General features: G+C 46.1%; 1 protein-coding gene across 1 annotated transcript in view; it reads left to right on the forward strand.

Moving 5' to 3' along the window:
- Positions 1-13,943, forward strand: part of LOC121845650 (ephrin-B2a-like) — a gene marked incomplete at its 5' end in the record, with an annotated part of 15,521 nt that extends 1,578 nt beyond the window's left edge. The window contains 3 exons of the mRNA XM_042317295.1: positions 6,420-6,512; positions 9,707-9,823; positions 11,449-13,943. Of these exons, the coding sequence (XP_042173229.1) occupies positions 6,420-6,512; positions 9,707-9,823; positions 11,449-11,870 (632 nt within the window). The remainder of the gene's footprint in view (positions 1-6,419; positions 6,513-9,706; positions 9,824-11,448) is intronic.
- Positions 13,944-14,230: the final 287 nt, after the last annotated feature.

The following is a 14,230-nucleotide window of genomic DNA, read 5'->3' on the forward strand; positions in this document are numbered from 1 at the left end:
GGCACCATGAAGACCAAGGAGCTCTCCAAACAGGTCAGGGACAAAGTTGTGGAGTCCAGATCAGGGTCGGGTTATAAAAAAATATCCAAAACTTTGAACATCCCACAGAACACCACTAAATCCATTATTAAAAAAGAAAAAATATGGAACAACAACAAACCTGCCAAGAGACGGACCAAAACTCACAGACCAGGCAAGGAGGGCATTAATCAGAGAGGCAACAAAGAGACCAAAGATAACCCTGAAGGAGCTGCAAAGCTCCACAGCGGAGATTGGAGTATCTGTCCATAGGACCACTTTAATCCGTACACTCCACAGAGCTGGGCTTTACGGAAGTGTGGCCAGAAAAAAGCCATTGCTTAAAAAAAAAATAAGCAAAGATGTTTGGTGTTCGCCAAAAGGCATGTGGGAGACTCCCCAAACATATGGAAGAAGGTACTCTGGTCAGATGAGACTAAAATTGAGCTTTTTGGCCATCAAGGAAAACGCTATGTCTGGCGCAAACACCTCTCATCACCCCGAGAACAACATCCCCACAGTGAAGCATGGTGGTGGCAGCATCATGCTGTGGGGATGTTTTTCATCGGTAGGGAAACTGGTCAGAATTGAAGGAATAATGGACGGTGCAGGGAAATTCTTGAGGGAAACCTGTTTGTCTTCCAGAGATTTGAGACTGGGACGGAGGTTCACCTTCCAGCAGGACAATGACCCTAAGCCTACGGCTAAAACTACACTCGAGTTGTTTAAGAGGAAACATTTAAATGTATTGGAATGGCATAGTCAAAACCCAGACCTCAATACAATTGAGAATCTGTGGTATGACTTAAAGATTGCTGTACACCAGCAAAACCCATCCAACTTGATGGAGCTGGAGCAGTTTTGCCTTGAAGAATGGGCAAAAATCCCAGTGGCTAGATGTGCCAAGCTTATAGAGACATACCCCAAGAGACGTGCAGCTGTATTTGCTGCAAAAGGTGGCTCTACAAGGTATAGACTTTGTGGGGGTGAATAGTTACGCTCAAGTTCTCTGTTTTTATGTCTTATTTCTTGTTTGTTTCACAATAAAAAATATTCTGCCTCTTCAAAGTGGCATGTTGTGACATCATATGATACAACCCCCCCCCAAAAAAATGTATTTTAATTCCAGGTTGTACGGCAACAAAACAGGCGAAAATGCCAAGGGGGGTGAATACTTTCACAAGCCACTGTACACAGTATAGACTGTATAGACAAGTATTCATGTCTGTTCAGAGGAAACGGCCATCTTCCCTGGTCGTCTCCTATCCTGTCATCTAGTTCAGCAGTGGTTGTGTTATCATGGACATGTTGGTCAACCAGGCAGCGTCTCTGTGCGTCTTCAAGCCCAGTGTAGCATGAGAGAAATACTGCATCCCAGATGGAACCCTATTCCCTATGTAGTGCACTACTGTAGACCAGGGCCCTATAGAACCCTATTCCCTATATATAGTGAACTACTTTAGACCAGAACCCTATAGAACCCTATTCCCTATATAGTGCACTACTTTAGACCAGAGCCCTATAGAACCCTATTCCCTATATAGTGTACTACTTTAGACCAGAGCCCTATAGAACCATATTCCCTAGTGTACTACTTTAGACCAGAGCCCTATAGAACCCTATGCCCTAGATAGTGTACTACTTTAGACCAGAGCCCTATAGAACCCTATTCCCTATATAGTGTACTACTTTAGACCAGAGCTTTCAAAAGTAGTGCACTCTATATAGGGAACAGGGAGCCATTTGGGAAGTATCCAGAGAGCCAGTCTCACCATGTACTGTAACTTTACCCCTTGTCTTCTCCTCCTCCTCCTCCTCCTCCTCCTCCTCCTCCTCCTCCTCCTCCCCTACCTCCCAGGGCTCTGAGGCTCTCTGACAGTGCTCCTCCTCCTCCTCCTCCCCTCCCCTACCTCCCAGGGCTCTCAGGCTCTCTGACAGTGCTCCTCCTCCTCCTCCTCCTCTTCCCCCTTGTCTCCTCCCTTACCTCCCAGGGCTCTGAGGCTCTCTGACAGTGCTCCTCCTCCTCCTCCTCCTCTTCTCCCCTTGTCTCCTCCCCTACCTCCCAGGGCTCTGAGGCTCTATGACATTGCTCCTCCTCCTCCTCCCTCCTCCTCCCCTACCTCCCAGGGCTCTGAGGCTCTCTGACAGTGCTCCTCCTCCTCCTCCTCCTCCTCTTCTCCTCCCCTACCTCCCAGGGCTCTGAGGCTCTCTGACAGTGCTCCTCCTCCTCCTCCTCCTCCTCTTCTCCCCTTGTCTCCTCCTCTACCTCCCAGGGCTCTGAGGCTCTCTGACAGTGCTACTCCTCCTCCTCCTCCTCCTCTTCTCCTCCCCTACCTCCCAGGGCGCTGAGGCTCTCTGACAGTGCTCCTCCTCCTCCTCTTCTTCCTCCTCCTCCTCCTCTTCTCCCCTTGTCTCCTCCCCTACCTCCCAGGGCTCTGAGGCTCTCTGACAGTGCTACTCCTCCTCCTCCTCTTCTCCCCTTGTCTCCTCCCCTACCTCCCAGGGCTCTGAGGCTCTCTGACAGTGCTACTCCTCCTCCTCCTCCTCCTCCTCCTCTTCTCCCCTACCTCCCAGGGCTCTGAGGCTCTCTGACAGTGCTACTCCTCCATGGACGGCAGACACTGTGATTCTAAGAGCTTACATGCCCCAAATCACACAATGCTTTTAACAGCATGAGACAGATATGACGTGAGCTCTCATGGCAACCTAGCTAGAAGCATGAGAAGCTGTCATCTGAACCAAATGGTCCTAATGGGGTGTGTGTGTGTGTGTCTGTCTGTGTCTGTGTCTGTCTCTGTCTCTGTGTCTGTCTGTGTGTGTGTGTGTGTGTGTGTGTGTGTGTGTGTGTGTGTGTGTGTGTGTGTGTGTGTGTGTGTGTGTGTGTGTGTGTGTGTGTGTGTGTGTGTGTGTGTGTGTGTGTGTGTGTGTGTGAACCTGTGTGTGTGTGTGTGTGTTACCTACTGATGAGATCTATTGTACGAGCTGTAAATCAGACACTATTCACCATGTGTGTGAGTATTGATACGAGCTGTGTGTGAACTATTCACCATGCACTGTTCCAAGTTTGAAAAACATAAATCAGACACCATTCACCATGCACTGTCATTACCTACTGATGAGATCTATTGATAAGAGCTGGTAAATCAGACACCATTCACCATGCACTGTCATTACCTACTGATGAGATCTATTGATACGAGCTGTGTCAGAAATTCACCATGTGTCATTACCTACTGTGTGTGTGTGTCAGACACCATTCACCATGCACTGTGTGTGAGTGTACGAGCTGTAAATGTGTCATTACCTACTGATGAGATCTATTGATACGAGCTAGGTAAATCAGATTCACCATGCACTGTGTGCACTGTCATTACCTACTGATGAGATCTATTGATACGAGCTAGGTAAATCAGACACCATTCACCATGCACTGTCATTACCTACTGATGAGATCTATTGAGAGCTAGGTAAATCAGACAATTCATCATGCACTGTCATTACCTACTGATGAGATCTATTGATAAGAGCTAGGTAAATCAGACACCATTCACCATGCACTGTTACCACTGATGAGTTTGATAAAGCATAAATCAGACACCATTCATCATGCACTGTCATTACCTACTGATGAGATCTATTGATAAGAGCTAGGTAAATCAGACACTATTCACCATGCACTGTCATTACCTACTGATGAGATCTATTGATAAGAGCTAGGTAAATCAGACACCATTCATCATGCACTGTCATTACCTACTGATGAGATCTATTGATAAGAGCTAGGTAAATCAGACACCATTCACCATGCACTGTCATTACCTACTGATGAGATCTATTGATAAGAGCTAGGTAAATCAGACACCATTCACCATGCCTGGTTAAATAAAGGTCAAATAAAAGATGGTCTTTCTTTATAATCCCTGGAGCCCGATGTGAAACCAGTTATATGGAAGCAAACTGAAAATCATATCAACATGATATGTATGGCGACCCCCTTTTTCCACAGTGAAAATAGGCTAATTTTCATTTTTGCGCCCTTATCATTTACGTGGATGACATTTGGGAGGCACTCAAACTATAGTCTTCTGTTGGGCTGAACCTGCCGAGTGGATGTGTGCGCTTTATCATTTACGTGGATGACATTTGGGCACTCAAACTATAGTCTTCTGTTGGGCTGAACCTGCCGAGTGGATGTGATGCGCTTTGGTGCGTTTTAATTATGTGCCCGGGCTTTTTCTCCGCTTTATTTTTCTCCATTTGTATCGTCAGTAAAAACCCACGTACATTTATTTTTTGGCATCATTCCATTCCGTGTAACTTTCTTTCGTCTGTCACGTCTGTGTAGTTGTTCCCGAGGTTCGCTAGCATTAGTGGGATCCTATCAGGCTAACGTTGCGCAAATAATGTACGACATTGTAGCCTATTTTAATCCTGATGAAACTCAGACAACATTTAGCAGGTTAAACCTGGAGCCTGGTGCTCCGTACACGACGCCTGGACCGTTGTTATACAGTTCCCATGATTGGTGATAATTCGGGGAGATTTATAGGATTATTGTTCAACCCCCTATTCTATAAATGTTTCCACCTTCCATTATGTCATGGACTGAACGTGGACACGACAACTTTCAGGGTGAATCAACCCGTTGTATTGTTTATTCATCAATATATTTCGTGCGTAAAGGCTCTCCAAACCATTTTAATGATTCATACATACTTTCCTAACCCTAAGATTCCGTGGTGTAAAGTAGTTAGGTAAAAAATACTTTAAAGTACTACTAGTAGTACTTTTACCCAAGTCTGACAAACTGGGAACTTTTCCCACCGCTGCTAAAATGAGCCCAAATAATCTACAAAATCAGAGGATTTTTAAATCTACCAGTTGGTGCTGAAACGGAGACGAATATGCATATAATTAGATGGCTTTCTATCATTAACTTACCTCATTGCACTCACTGTGTATATACTACCTCCCTTATCTTACCTCATTGCACTCACTGTATAATATACTTTTTCTATTGACTGTTTTGTTTACTCCATGTGTAACTCTGTTCAAATCAAATCAAATTCATTTATATAACCCTTCGTACATCAGCTGATATCTCAAAGTGCTGTACAGAAACCCAGCCTAAAACCCCAAACAGCAAGCAATGCAGGTGTAGAAGCACGGTGGCTAGGAAAAACTCCCTAGAAAGGCCAAAACCTAGGAAGAAACCTAGAGAGGAACCAGGCTATGTGGGGTGGCCAGTCCTCTTCTGGCTGTGCCGGGTGGAGATTATAACAGAACATGGCCAAGATGTTCAAATGTTCATAAATGACCAGCATGGTCGAATAATAATAATAAGGCAGAACAGTTGAAACTGGAGCAGCAGCATGGCCAGGTGGACTGGGGACAGCAAGGAGTCATCATGTCAGGTAGTCCTGGGGCATGGTCCTATACATCTGTTGTTGTATGTGTCAAATTGCTGCGCTTTATCTTGGCCAGGTCGCAGTTGCAAATGAGAACTTGTTCTCAACTAGCCTACCAGGTTAAATAAAAGTGAAATAAATAAAATATAATAAATGGATCCCTATATTCTGAACCCGTTCTATTTGTATCTAACCTTTAGTGTAACGAGGCCGCCCCTATTGAGTCTGTGGACAAAATTCAAACTTAAAGGTATACCATATTTAAAGGGATGGCTTAAGATAAACGTACTGAAAACCCCATTGATTGAAAACTCCAAGAGAAAAACTGTTGGGCTCGTGGGAAGGTTTTCAGAGGTTGAATTAAATGTATTCCGAGTGCGCGAGGTAGCCACACCCGCAGAGCGCGTTAACACAACTGAATAATGTCTTGATCACGCCTACAGCATTTTACACGCAAAATGCTATGCGGCAAAGTTCCGCATTCACCTTCTGCTACTATTTCTGTCAAGCCATCACTGCATACAATTTGACGAGTACATTCGATCAATCCAAATGTATGCACCACACAGGACGCACCGCAACTGGCTCTGCAACGCAACGCTGCAAAAGGCTAACGCAGCGTTCCATTGGAAAGTAATGTCCTTCTGGTGTCCCAAAACGCAAATAACACTGTTGGTGTGATCAAGGCCTTAATGCAAGTCTGAATAGCAAATACTGACAAGTGCTTAGGAAAGGAATGTGTCAGAAGTCAGGATATGTTTACTATTTATCTATTCAATGTTGTCCCTCTCTCTCTCTCTCTCTCTCTCTCTCTTTCCCTCCCTCTCTCTCTCTTTCCCTCCCTCTCTCTCTCTTTCCCTCCTCTCTCTCTCTCTCTCTCTCTCTCTCTCTCTCTCTCTCTCTTTCCCTCCCTCCCTCTCTCTCTCTTCCTCTCCCTCCCTCTCTCTCTCTCTCTCTCTCCCTCCCTCCCTCCCTCCCTCCCTCTTTTCTCAGCGACCTCCACCAGCTCTCTACAGGGCCTGGACAACACTGATGGAGGAGTGTGTAGAGCCACATCCATGAAGCTGGTACTTAGAGTAGGACAGAGTAAGTTATGTGTGTGTATTGTGTTGTCTGTGTGTCTCGGTCTGTGTGTGTGCATTGCGTTGTGTGTGTGTCTCTGTGTGTGTATTGTGTTGTGTGTGTGTCTCTGTGTCTCTGTCTGTGTGTGTATTGTGTTGTGTGTGTGTTTGTCTGTGTCTGTGTAGGGAAGAAAGACATTGATAGAATGAGAGTTTATATGAATACTTGAGAGAGTGAAGCTAAAGAGAATGAGAGAGTGTTTCTGTGTGTCTGATACATAATGATACAGGTAGAGAGAATGAGAGAGTGTTTCTGTGTGTCTGATACATAATGATACTGGTAGAGAGAATGAGAGAGTGTTTCTGTGTGTCTGATACATAATGATACTGGTAGAGAGAATGAGAGAGTGTTTCTGTGTGTCTGATACATAATGATACTGGTAGAGAGAATGAGAGAGTGTTTCTGTGTGTCTGATACATAATGATACTGGTAGAGAGAATGTTTCTGTGTGTCTGATACATAATGATACTGGTAGAGAGAATGAGAGAGTGTTTCTGTGTGTCTGATACATAATGATACTGGTAGAGAGAATGAGAGAGTGTTTCTGTGTGTCTGATACATAATGATACTGGTAGAGAGAATGTTTCTGTGTGTCTGATACATAATGATACTGGTAGAGAGAATGAGAGAGTGTTTCTGTGTGTCTGATACATAATGATACTGGTAGAGAGAATGAGAGAGTGTTTCTGTGTGTCTGATACATAATGATACTGGTAGAGAGAATGAGAGAGTGTTTCTGTGTGTCTGATACATAATGATACTGGTAGAGAGAATGAGAGAGTGTTTCTGTGTGTCTGATACATAATGATACTGGTAGTGTGACAGACATACTGGAGCAGGGCCGTACACAGACCTTTCAGGGGGAAAGTGTTCAAAATGAGAAAAATAGGGCACCAACCTCCCTGTTTACATAATTCATAACATACCAAAATACATATTTTTAACATAGGACTATTCATTTCTGCATCAACACTTACTCATCATGACAAACTGTAAACAAGCTAGTTGCAGTGCCTCCTAAACACATGACTGGCATCAGGAAAAGTGTCTGATCAGCTGATCGTTGATGATTAATGTAAATCCGCTAGTTAGTTAGCTCGTGTGGATATTTTATTACGCCTATGGTAATTAACTAGAATGTAGACTACCTGTGTTGCTGCTGGCCTAACACACATACAATACCTCAATGAAAGAAGGGGTGGAGTTATTTATTTATTTTGATTTAACCTTTTTTAACTGGAGGGATGGAGTTGGGTTGGAGGGATGGAGGGATGGAGTTAGGTTGGAGGGATGGAGTTAGGTTGGAGTGATGGAGGGATGGAGTTAGGTTGGAGGGATGGAGTTGGGATGGAGGGATGGAGTTAGGTTGGAGGGATGGAGTTGGGATGGAGGGATGGAGGGATGGAGTTAGGTTGGAGGGATGGAGTTGGGATGGAGGGATGGAGTTAGGTTGGAGGGATGGAGTTGGGATGGAGGGATGGAGTTTGTTGGAGGGATGGAGTTATGTTGGAGGGATGGAGTTAGGTTGGAGGGATGGAGTTGGGATGGAGGGATGGAGTTGGGATGGAGGGATGGAGTTAGGTTGGAGGGATGGAGTTATGTTGGGATGGAGTTAGGTTGGAGGGATGGAGTTGGATGGAGGGATGGAGTTAGGTTGGATGGAGTTATGGAGTTAGATTGGAGGGATGGAGTTGGATGTTGGAGGGATGGAGTTATGTTGGAGGGATGGAGTTAGGTTGGAGGGATGGAGTTGGAATGGAGGGATGGAGTTAGGTTGGAGGGATGGAGTTAGGTTGGAGGGATGGAGTTATGTTGGGATGGAGGGATGGAGTTAGGTTGGAGGGATGGAGTTGGGATAGAGGGATGGTTAGGTTGGGATGGAGGGAGGGATGGAGTTGGGTTGGAGGGATGGAGTTATGTTGGAGGGATGGAGTTAGGTTGGAGGGATGGAGTTGGGTTGGAGGGATGGAGTTAGGTTGGAGGGATGGAGTTAGGTTGGAGGGATGGAGTTAGGTTGGAGGGATGGAGTTAGGTTGGAGGGATGGAGTTTGTTGGAGGGATGGAGTTAGGTTGGAGGGATGGAGTTGGGTTGGAGGGATGGAGTTATGTTGGAGGGATGGAGTTATGTTGGAGAGATGGAGTTATGTTGGAGGGATGGAGTTAGTTTGGAGTTGGAGGGATGGAGTAGGTTGGAGGGATGGAGTTATGTTGGAGGGATGGAGTTATGTTGGAGGGATGGAGTTAGGTTGGAGGGATGGAGTTGGGTTGGAGGGATGGAGTTAGGTTGGAGGGATGGAGTTATGTTGGAGGGATGGAGTTAGGTTGGAGGGATGGAGTTGGGTTGGAGGGATGGAGGGATGGAGTTAGGTTGGAGGGATGGAGTTGGAGGGATGGAGTTGGGTTGGAGTTATGTTGGAGGGATGGAGTTGGGTTGGAGGGATGGAGTTAGGAGGGATGGAGTTGGGTTGGAGGGATGGAGTTATGTTGGAGGGATGGAGTTGGAATGGAGGGATGGAGTTAGGTTGGAGGGATGGAGTTAGGTTGGAGGGATGGAGTTATGTTTGGAGGGATGGAGTTAGGTTGGAGGGATGGAGTTGGGTTGGAGGGATGGAGTTAGGTTGGAGGGATGGAGTTGGATTGGAGGGATAGAGTTATGTTGGAGGGATGGAGTTAGGTTGGAGGGATGGAGTTGGAATGGAGGGATGGAGTTAGGTTGGAGGGATGGAGTTAGGTTGGAGGGATGGAGTTGGGATAGAGGGATGGAGTTAGGTTGGAGGGATGGAGTTGGATTGTAGGGATAGAGTTATGTTGGAGGGATGGAGTTAGGTTGGAGGGATGGAGTTGGATGGGGATGGAGTTGGGTTAGAGGGATGGAGTTGGGATGGAGTCGGGTTAAGTGGGTATAGGGATGGAGTTATGTTACAGGGATGGAGTTACTGTCAGTGGAGGGATGGAGTACTGGGTTGGAGGGATGGAGTTGGGTTGGAGGGATGGAGTTATGTTGGAGGGATGGACCTGGCTGTTGGAGGGATGGACTGTATGTTGGAGGATGGAGTTGGGCTGTTGGTGTGAATACTGTATTGTAGTATAATGACCTGGCTGACCTGGTCTGTGAATACTGTATTGTAGTATACTGACGTGTGTTTGATCTATTCTAGGTTCCTCCAAACCCCTTCCTCTCCCTGAAGAGCCTCCCACCAGGTTCCCCCCTCAGCACCCCGAGGCCCCAGACAACGAGCTTCCCATTAAAGACAATGATGTGACGAACAACGCTGGTATGTATCTGTCTAACTCAATGTAGTGGGCAGTGTTATTCAATAGGACTGTAGAGGGGGACATACTGAGGGGTCTTAATGTGTTTATATCTAACTCAATGTAGTGGGCAGTGTTATTCAATAGGACTGTAGAGGGGGACATACTGAGGGGTCTTAATGTGTTTATATCTAACTCAATGTAGTGGGCAGTGTTATTCAATAGGACTGTAGAGGGGGACATACTGAGGGGTCTTAATGTGTTTCTATCTAACTCAATGTAGTGGGCAGTGTTATTCAATAGGACTGTAGAGGGGGACATACTGAGGGGTCTTAATGTGTTTATATCTAACTCAATGTAGTGGGCAGTGTTATTCAATAGGACTGTAGAGGGGGACATACTGAGGGGTCTTAATGTGTTTCTATCTAACTCAATGTAGTGGGCAGTGTTATTCAATAGGACTGTAGAGGGGGACATACTGAGGGGTCTTAATGTGTTTATATCTAACTCAATGTAGTGGGCAGTGTTATTCAATAGGACTGTAGAGGGGGACATACTGAGGGGTCTTAATGTGTTTCTATCTAACTCTCCTTTACACCAGTAGACCTCTGTCTTTACAAGGAGAATCTAATCATTGGGTTCTTTCTTTGTCTTTGCATTAAAACTCTCTCTCTCTCTCTCTCTCTGTCTCTCTCTGTCTCTCTCTCTCTCTCTCTCTCTCTCTCTCTCTCTCTCTCTCTCTCTCTCTCTCTCCTCTCTCTCTCTCTCTCTCTCTCTCTCTCTGTCTCTCTCTCTCTCTCTCTCTCTCTCTCTCTCTCTCTCTCTCTCTCTGTCTCTCTCTCTCTCTCTCTCTCTCTCTCTCTCTCTCTCTCTCTCTCTCTCTCTCTCTCTCTCTCTCTCTGTCTCTCTCTCTCTCTCTCTCTCTCTCTCTCTCTCTCTCTCTCTGTCTCTCTCTCTCCCTCTCTCTCTCTCTCTCTGTCTCTCTGTCTCTCTCCTCTCTCTCTCTCTCTCTCTCTCTCTCTCTCCTCTCTCTCTCTCTCTCTCTCTCTCTCTCTCTCTCTCTCTCTCTGTCTCTCTCTGTCTCTCTCTCTCTCTCTCTCTCTCTCTCTCTCTGTCTCTCTGTCTCTCTCTCTGTCTCTCTCTCTCTCTCTCTCTGTCTCTCTCTCTCTCTGTCTCTCTCTCTCTCTCTGTCTCTCTCTCTCTCTCTCTCTCTCTCTCTCTCTCTCTCTCTCTCTCTCTCTCTCCTCTCTCTCTCTCTCTCCTCTCTCTCTCTCTCTCTCTCTCTCTCTCTGTCTCTCTCTCTCTCTGTCTCTCTCTCTCTCTCTCTCTCTCTCTGTCTCTCTCTCTCTCTCTCTCTCTCTCTCTCTCTCTCTCTCTCTCTCTCTGTCTCTCTCTCTGTCTCTCTGTCTCTCTCTCCTCTCTCTCCCCTCTCCCTCTCTCTCTCTCTCCTCTCTCTCTCTCTCTCTCTCTCTCTCTCTCTTTCTCTCTATTTTCCTCTTTTTCTCTCTCTCTCTCTCTCTCTCTCTCTCTCTCTCTCTTCTCTCTCTCTCTCTCTGGTCTCTCTCTCTTCTCTCTCTCTCTCTCTCTCTCTCTTTTTCTCTCTATTTTCCTCTTTCTCTCTCTCTCTCTCTCGCTCTCTCTTTTTCAGAAATCACTCACAGCGAAGGAGACATTGACACAGAAGGCAGAGCCTCGTCAACAGAAGGTGGATCCATCGGCTCTGAGGTTGGACTCTTCGTTGGCGTGGCCTGTGGCATCGTCCTCCTCCTATTGGTCATCGTGGTCCTACTGATGGTGGTGTGGCGGTACCACAGGTGCCACGCCACGCCGGACAGGGACGTCCAACAGTCTCTTTCCCTCAACACCCTGGCCACGCCCAAGAGAGACAGCTACGGAGGGAGTAGCGATGACATCCGGTCAGAGCCCAGCCACATGGTGTTTCCTCCGAGGCCCTCTGACTCCGTGTTCTGTAGGCACCATGAGAGGGTCAGTGGAGACTACAGACATCCTGTTTATGTGGTACAGGAGATGCCTCCACAGAGTCCTACTAATATATACTACAAGGTCTGAGGGACCTGTGGGTCTTCTCACAGGGGCCAAGGACCAATGGAATGAATGAAAAGTTGTTCAGTCCCTCAATAAGGAAGAGACGTCTTCGCTGTGTGCTTTATGAAGTCAGTGAGCCAAACGGTGTGCTTTATGAAGTCAGTGGGCCAAGCTGTGTGCTTTATGAAGTCAGTGAGCCAAGCGGTGTGCTTTATGAAGTCAGTGGGCCAAGCTGTGTGCTTTATGAAGTCAGTGGGCCAAGCGGTGTGCTTTATGAAGTCAGTGGGCCAAGCGGTGTGCTTTATGAAGTCAGTGGGCCAAGCGGTGTGCTTTATGAAGTCAGTGGGCTAAGCGGTGTGCTTTATGAAGTCAGTGGGCCAAGCTGTGTGCTTTATGAAGTCAGTGGGCCAAGCTGTGTGCTTTATGAAGTCAGTGGGCCAAGCGGTGTGCTTTATGAAGTCAGTGGGCCAAGCTGTGTGCTTTATGAAGTCAATGGGCCAAGCGGTGTGCTTTATGAAGTCAGTGGGCTAAGCGGTGTGCTTTATGAAGTCAGTGGGCCAAGCTGTGTGCTTTATGAAGTCAGTGGGCCAAGCGGTGGTTTCAGGCCTGGGACGAGAACATGCCCGTCAGCTACCTTGAAACCCTTCACTGTGTGAGCTTTTTATTTTATTTTTAGAAAACACACTCTCTGAGCAATCTAGACATGATCAAGGCCAGAGAATCAAATCATTTGGGCCATGTTTTATTTCCTTGGAGAGAGAGAATGGATAAAGGCAGTAAAGACAGAGTGCATTCTGGGATTTTCACTAGGAAAGCTAACCCTGAGTTGGCAATGACTTGCTGTTACATGTACTGCTGCTAAACAAGGAACTGTCTTCTTTTTGAATAGAAGAGATCCATGCTTTAGACGCGGAGCACAATTTAGCAAATGGAAACTTGAAAATGTTTTTTCGCTTTGAGAGATTTAGAATATAATTTGTGTAAAACATTTTATTTTTGTGATATGGTATTTGGATGTTAACTTATGCTGAAATGAATGCCTCTTAATTATTTGTAGTGTCATAACTGTCAGTCTGTCTCAGGTAACAATGTCTCACTGTCACGATCATCATATGGAATGGACCAAGGTGCAGCGTGGTGAGCGTACATTTTTATTTAATTTGCAAATGTCGCCAACAAAACAATAATACAACAAAAAACGTCCGTGAAGCTCCTGCACAAACAAAGACAAAGACCCACAACGACCAAAAGCAAAAAAGGCTGCCTAAGTATGATTCCAAATCAGAGACAACGATAGACAGCTGTCCCTGATTGGGAACCATACCCGGCCAAAACCTAGAAACAAACAACGTAGAATGCCCACCCCAAATCACACCCTGACCTAACCAAATAGAGAAGGACAGGGCGTGACACTCACTGCTGATGTTCATCATGTTTCTGTTTATCAAGTGATATCTATGGGTGTTAAACAGTGGAATCTACTGGCCCTTTATCTAATGGGTGTTAAACAGTGGAATCTACTGGCCCTTTATCTAATGGGTGTTAAACAGTGGAATCTACTGGCCCTTTATCTAATGGGTGTTAAACAGTGGAATCTACTGGCCCCTTATCTAATGGGTGTTAAACAGTGGAATCTACTGGCCCTTTATCTAATGGGTGTTAAACAGTGGAATCTACTGGCCCTTTATCTAATGGGTGTTAAACAGTGGAATCTACTGGCCCTTTATCTAATGGGTGTTAAACAGTGGAATCTACTGGCCCTTTATCTAATGGGTGTTAAACAGTGGAATCTACTGGCCCTTTATCTAATGGGTGTTAAACAGTGGAATCTACTGGCCCTTTATCTAATGGGTGTTAAACAGTGGAATCTACTGGCCCTTTATCTAATGGGTGTTAAACAGTGGAATCTACTGGCCCTTTATCTAATGGGTGTTAAACAGTGGAATCTACTGGCCCTTTATCTAATGGGTGTTAAACAGTGGAATCTACTGGCCCTTTATCTAATGGGTGTTAAACAGTGGAATCTACTGGCCCCTTATCATCCTGTCTTTGTAGATGACCTATCTGCAGCTTGACATTAGAAATCTAGGAATCTGACTGGGATCTACAGAATAAAAAGGGTGGGGGGGTCAGTCAGTGTAGCCCTGGGTGTTGGGGGATGGGTTGTTGATGGTTGCTATAAAACGACGGACTGAGGATGAATCTAGTTTTTAATGGTGGGTTGTCATGCTTCAGGCTAGTCCTCCCTCCTCGTGTCAGAGAGGAGAGGGAGAGAGGAGAGGAGAGGAGAGGAGAGGAGAGGAGAGGAGAGGAGAGGAGAGGAGAGGAGAGAGAGGAGGAGAGGAGAGGAGAGGAGAGGAGAGAGGAGAGAGAGGAGAGGAGAG

Source organism: Oncorhynchus tshawytscha, unplaced genomic scaffold (genome assembly GCF_018296145.1).
Source record: "Oncorhynchus tshawytscha isolate Ot180627B unplaced genomic scaffold, Otsh_v2.0 Un_contig_1213_pilon_pilon, whole genome shotgun sequence".
Classification (NCBI taxonomy): domain Eukaryota; kingdom Metazoa; phylum Chordata; class Actinopteri; order Salmoniformes; family Salmonidae; genus Oncorhynchus; species Oncorhynchus tshawytscha.